The sequence below is a fragment of the Jaculus jaculus genome, chromosome X, assembly GCF_020740685.1.
Source record: "Jaculus jaculus isolate mJacJac1 chromosome X, mJacJac1.mat.Y.cur, whole genome shotgun sequence".
In the NCBI taxonomy this organism is placed as follows: Eukaryota; Metazoa; Chordata; class Mammalia; order Rodentia; family Dipodidae; genus Jaculus; species Jaculus jaculus.
The window spans coordinates 151,158,696-151,164,825 of NC_059125.1; the positions used below are offsets into that span (position 1 = coordinate 151,158,696).

Below are 6,130 nucleotides of genomic sequence, written 5' to 3' on the forward strand. Positions count from 1 at the left end.
ATACTGTTTGTTTTCTTTGCACCTCTCTTCAACAGCTTCTTATTACTGCAATACCATTATTCAATGTCACCCCGACTTTAGGTTCCACTTGCTCCTGGGAACCCATCTCTTCCTTCTCTGTTCCTTTCTCCCCTTTAGGCCTTCTTGGCTGCTAGCATAAGGACACTTCTAAATGCTGGCCAGGGCCATTCAAAAATATCTCTAACAAACACACCCTAATCAGCAGCGATTTACTTCTGGTGTGATTCAGCTCTGTACACTTTATCTCCCCCATAAATATACAGTTCCGTGTGTCCCTGTCACCAGGATACCTAAGCTCACCCTGTATTCAGAGGGCAAACTATCCTACTCTCTTATCCAACACCTAAACATCCTATCATATCAGAAGAACAGTTCATTTACCTGTACTAATAGGAATAAGCCTTGCCTCCTCTATAGCAGCCACAGGGCTGGGACACAGCCTCTTGGCAACAGCTTTCCACAGAACTCAGTACAGCCTTTAAGGACTCTGCTATGGCCCTTCACCTGCTGCAGCAACAGCTCACCTCATTGGCATCAGCAGTCCTTCAGAACCACTGAGCCCTCAACCTAATCACAGCTGAGAAGGGAGGAGCCTGTCTCTTCCTAAATGAGGAATGTTGTTATATAAACCAATTGGGTAAAGTAAAATTAGAGATAAAAAAAATAAAACTCCAAACTCTGGCTGACATAATCTACCCTGGCACCTCACTGTCCTCAGGACCATGGGATATCCTTGGGACTATTTGGCCTTGGCTACTATTACTACTTGGGCCATTAATGGGGATATTTCTTGTATTCTTAATAATCCTATCTTTGGAAATGCATCCAAAACCAAGTACATAATCTCACACATCCATCATTCAACCAACTTTTAGTAACCTGTCCCTTTTGCACTCAATACCAACTTGTAGCCTCCTCAGAACTGACTCCCCAGCACCTGCTCTGAGGGGACTTGCCATCCGCAGACACCAGCATCCCCTGAAGCATGTGACTGTGGCCCCCCACAGTAAGCAGCTCCAAAGATGGTCACACCCCCTTATCCTTAACAAATGCTAGAATGTTATGTAGGACAAGAATCCCAAGATGGAATTAAAATGAAGGAAAATAACAGCAGCAGCCTCATTGATGCAACTTTAGATGGTTATATTGCTTGTTCCCCCACTCCCCTGATTTAACAATGCCCTCAGCCATAATTTCCTGTTGATCTTATCTCAGAGGCAGCCTGGCTCTTCAGGTGACACCACCTCCTCTGCCCTTTGATCTCTGTTCCTCTATCTAGGTTCTCCATTTAGCCCCTGCTGATCCCGGCATTCCCCATCCTTTGTCTTCTGTATCCCCCTCCCCAAAAGAAAAACCCTATAGAAATCTAAACTACCTGGAGTCACACTGGCTGTTCTCCCTCCCTCCTCCCTTGAGACAGCCTGGCAGCTTGGGCCCCAGCAGCTTTTCCCTGCCTCAGAGTGGTCCTGCATGGCCTTTGGTCATTCATGAACCTTACAGGCTGCTTTAAGTACTCTCTTACCCTCTCACTGAAGATGCTTCCCATGGGTTCCAGGATCATCTAATCCCCTCCAAATTCACTCCATCCCCAAACGTCCCCCAGCAGTAACGGAACACAAACGAAATGCATTCTTTAACATTTAATGAAACCATTGAAAAGGGGTAACACAACAGGAACTCACTGTTGTCACTAAGCCACAGACTTTCCTCCTCCTGAGTTCCTGATATGGTGTCCATACATGGTAGGACCCTCCCAATACATTCTCCCTGAGGGTCCTATATCTGCCTCTTGCCAGGATAGCTTCTAGCAATACCCACTCGTTTTAGGTAACCCACTATAGCAAATTTCCCACTGTGGGGAGGCCTTGCCCTATGGCCAGAACTGGGCACTCACAGACCACCACTGAAAAACAGCCAACTTAGCAGCCCCAAGATCTCCACCTATCCCTGGTCTGGGTGATAGCAGTCAGTCACAGGGTGAGCATCAACCAGTCCTTTGTTGTGATCCATCCTTCCAGTCCTTTGTTGTGGTCCATCCTTCCTGCTGGCTCCAAAGTTGAGCTAGTGTCCCTGAGGAGAAACTGCTGAGGTGGAAGAGCAAAAGTCTGTCCATAGGAAAACAAGCAGATGACGACTGGCTTCGGTCTATGCTGAGAAAGCAGAAGAAACCTCACGATTCAGAGCTTTGCTTGGCATTGAAGCTCATAGCCCCAGACATGGAAGTGGCTGAGTAGTAACTAGAGCTACTTTTTGCCTGCCCCGAAGTTGAAACACACCTCAAGGCCTTGCTTGCACAGGGACAATAACAGGACAACAAAAGGTGGGTGCTTACTTGATAGCCATTTGGTGGCAAATATCATCTTGGTTAACTTTAGAAACTTGGTTAACTTTGGAATCTTGTTTAACTTTGAAATCATGGTTAACTTTGGAGGGGTGGTGGGTGGAGTTGGGAAAACCGTTCTCCAGGCCTAGCTCCAACTTTGGGGTAAAGCTCAGGCCCTGGCCTCACTTCCCCTGCCTCCAGGGCTCTGCTGCCCAAGGGAAGGGGTCTCTTGGCCTTCTGCACCTATTTCTCCAGGGAGGACTTGAGGTGACTTGCCTCCCCTGCCTCATCCTCATTCCCTGACTCCTCCTCCTTGAGCCCTGCCACCTCCTGCTCTCCTGCATGGGCAAAGCTCTCTGGCTCTCCTGGGCCCTCAGTGGGCCCTACCTGGCCTGAGCCTGCTGGGGCAGATGCATTTTCATCTTCCTCAGTGGCAGAGGAGGGCTTGGCATCACCAGGACCAGCCTTTGTGGCGCCATCGGGGTCAGGAGCAGCCTTGGGGGCGGCAGCAGCCGCGGCCTCCCCACAGACAGGAGCAGCCTGGGCCATGGCAGGCCGTGCAGCCAACCCTTCCTCCACCTGCAGCTGCTCCCTTTCAGCCACCGTCGCCGCCCAGGCTTCCGTCTCCCGAATGAGCCTGAGCAGCCTCACAAAGTCAGGAGGCCTCCCCTCCAGACTCATCTCCCTCAGGTTGTTCTCCAGCATCTGGTTGGGCTGGCTCCTCCTAAGCACCTGCTGGGCCCGCATCTGATCCATCATTGAAGGCTGGATGGCCCCTTTATCCACAGCCATCTGCAACAGGCCTTCTAGGCGCATCACATAGGCAGAGAGGCTCTCCTGAGGGCGCTGGGAGCATGTCACGAAGTTGAGCCGAGCAGTCATCCCAGTAACGTTGTTTCCAAACACCTGCACCAGTGTAGCCAGGCAATCCTGTGCAGGTGTATCTGGATGCTCTTCTAGGAGCCCACACAGGACATCTAGGGCAGGCCCACCCAAGCTCTCCATCAGCCTCCTCCTCCGCTCCCCCTCAGATATGTGGCGCCACAGGTACAACATGTCGTTTGCATGGTCTATCCAGCTCTCAAAGAACTGCCCCCCTGGGCTGGGATCCTCCATTCCCGTAAAGGGTCTCAGCTCCTGGTAGGGCATGTTTTCCAGTATGGGCTGCAGAGTGTAGCACCACTGCTGGCCGCCAGCTCCTGCTCCTACTGCCTCATCAAAGGTAACTTCCTCACATGCACCTCTTGCTTCACCTGAAGGTCCTGGCCGACCCTCAGCTCCCATAACACCTGCAGCTCCCATGTCACCTGCGGCTCCCTTCTCCTCTAACGTTCCTACTTCATCTTTAACCCCTGGAAGAGTTATTGCTCCTTTGATAGCCACAGTTCCTTGGTCAAGCACAGGTTCACCACCAGACTCGTCATCAGGAAGAGATTCTGCATCAGTCTCAGAGTCGTCATCACTTGCAGATCCAGACGATCCGCTTTCATCCAGGGAGTTTTCTTCATCTGAAGGCCCATGGTCACCTACATTTATGCCACCTCCTTCACCTGTACCTCCTACCTGACCTATATATCCTACCCACCCATCTCCTAAAACACCTGCATTTCCCATGTCACCTGCTGCTCCCTCCCCATCTGACAATCTTGCCCCATCTGCTTCAGCCTCCTCTCCTACAGCTCCTTCCTCTTCTTCTTCGGGGGCTGCCGCTGCTGCTGCTGCTGCTGCTTCCTCTTCCTCCTCCTCCTCCTCCTCTTCTTCCTCCTCTTCCTCCTCCTCCTCCTCTTCCTCCTCCTCCTCCTCCTCCTCTTCCTCCTCCTCCTCTTCCTCCTCCTCCTCCTCCTCTACAACTTCTTCCTCCTCTTCTTCAGCTCCCTCCTCCTCTCCTAGGATTTCCTCCACTCCTACTAAGACCTCCTCTCCTAGGAGTCCCTCCAGTCCAAGAAGGACCTCCTCTCCTATGAGTCCTTCCACTCCTATAATGACCTCCTCTCCTATGAGTTCCTCCTCTCCTAGAAAGTCATCCTCTCCCACAGCTTCCTCCTCCTCTCCTAGGAGTCCTTCCTCTCCTAGAAAGTCATCCTCTCCTGCAGCTTCCTCCTGTCCTAGCAAGTCATCCTCTGCTACAGCTTCCTCCTCCTCTCCTAGGATCCCTTCCTCTTCTACTACAGCTTCCTCCTCTCCTAGGATTCCCTCCTCCTCTGCTACAGCTTCCTCCTCTCCTAGGATTCCCTCCTCTTCTACTACAGCTTCCTCCTCTCCTAGGATTCCCTCCTCCTCTGCTACAGCTTCCTCCTCTCCTAGGAATCCCTCCTCTTCTACTACAGCTTCCTCCTCTCCTAGGATTCCCTCCTCCTCTGCTACAGCTTCCTCCTCTCCTAGGAGTCCCTCCTCTTCTACTACAGCTTCCTCCTCTCCTAGGATTCCCTCCTCCTCTGCTACAGCTTCCTCCTCTCCTAGGAGTCCCTCCTCCTCTGCTACAGATTCCTCCTCCTCTCCTAGGATTCCCTCCTCCTCGGCTACAGATTCCTCCTCCTCTCTTACAGCTTCCTCTTCCTCCTCTCCTAGGAGTCCCTCCTCCTCTTCTATAACTTCCTCCTCCTCTCCTAGGAGTCCTTCCTCTCCTACAGCTCTCTTCTCCTTGCCTAGGACTCCCTCCTGTCCTGAAAAGACCTCCCCTCCTACAGCTCCCTCCTCTCCTGAAGTTTCTCCCTCGGCTGCTGCTCTTCCTTCCTTATCTTCCTCTCCTCCTTTCCCTGCAGCTCCTCCTTCCTCGGCTGCAGAAGCTTGCTCCTGGGGCTGTTCAGGGGAATCTGGTGTATCTTGTAAGTCAACATTAGGGACCTGAGGCAAGAACATCACAGTCCAGGGCCCCCTATTGTTTTGTATTTCTTGGGGAATCAAACGTTGGTCTACATTATCAGCGAATTCAACCAGAGCGACCTTCGCCCCAAGCTCCCTTCTGAAGACCTTGCAGATCACTCGGTACCTGCCCAGGGGCCTTAGGGCAGCCTGCAAGGCCTCCTGGAATTCTTCCTCCTCACAGTCGTCAGGGATGCCCAGGATGAGCACTGAGCGCTGGGCATTCACACCCATCCATCTGCACCAGTCCTGCAGTATGGACAGAGCCACAGCAGAGGACTTGGAAGAAGGAAGCATGATGGAACTGAGGTGTAAGCTGACAGTTGATGTCTTTTCTGCAGCCTGTGAGTGCAAAATAGAGAAAGGCATGTTGGTGCCAGGTAATCCAGGCCCCACCCATACAACATGGAGGCCAGTCCTCTCTTCATTCCTGTTTTCACTGATTTTAAGGAAATGTTTGGCAAATTAATTTAGAAGTTACAGTACTAGTCCAACTTTCTATTTTATGATGGCAGTTTTAGCAAGTTGCTCTCTTTCCACCCATCCTCACCCAAGGAATTTTCAAGTTTCTAAGTTTTTTAAATGTTTGTATACCTAACTCAAGGTTTCACGATCATTTTGATATCTGTATGACTATCAATATTTTCATTTCTTTTTAAATTTTTAAAAAATTTTTTTTGGTTCATTTTTTATTTATTTATTTGAGAGCGACAGACAGAGAGAAAGACACATAGAGGGAAAGAGAGAGAATGGGCGAGCCAGGGCTTCCAGCCACTGCAAACGAACTCCAGACGCGTGTGTCCCCTTGTGCATCTGGCTGACGTGGGACCTGGGGAACCGAGCCTCGAACCGGGGTCCTTAGGCTTCACAGGCAAGCACTTAACCGCTAAGCCATCTCTCCAGCCCAATATTTTCATTTTTGAT

At 51.0% G+C, this 6,130-nt stretch overlaps 1 protein-coding gene across 1 annotated transcript; it reads right to left on the minus strand.

Moving 5' to 3' along the window:
- Positions 1–2,587: 2,587 nt before the first annotated feature.
- On the minus strand, positions 2,588–5,503 carry Pnma6e (PNMA family member 6E). Its single transcript, XM_045139975.1, has 2 exons — positions 4,990–5,503; positions 2,588–3,852 (listed from the first exon to the last, which is right to left on the minus strand). The coding sequence occupies exons 1-2, from the start codon at positions 5,501–5,503 to the stop codon at positions 2,588–2,590; spliced, it is 1,779 nt and encodes a 592-aa protein (XP_044995910.1).
- Between the last annotated feature and the right edge of the window lie 627 nt (positions 5,504–6,130).

Bases quoted from the DNA above. Each gene is read 5' to 3' on its own strand.
- Pnma6e (XM_045139975.1), bottom strand. From the start codon at position 5,503: ATGCTTCCTTCTTCCAAGTCCTCTGCTGTGGCTCTGTCCATACTGCAG. The intron at 3,853-4,989 runs GCAAGGAGAAGA...ATGGGCCTTCAG, and splicing joins AGGACAGGAGGGAGTCCTAG to ATGAAGAAAACTCCCTGGAT.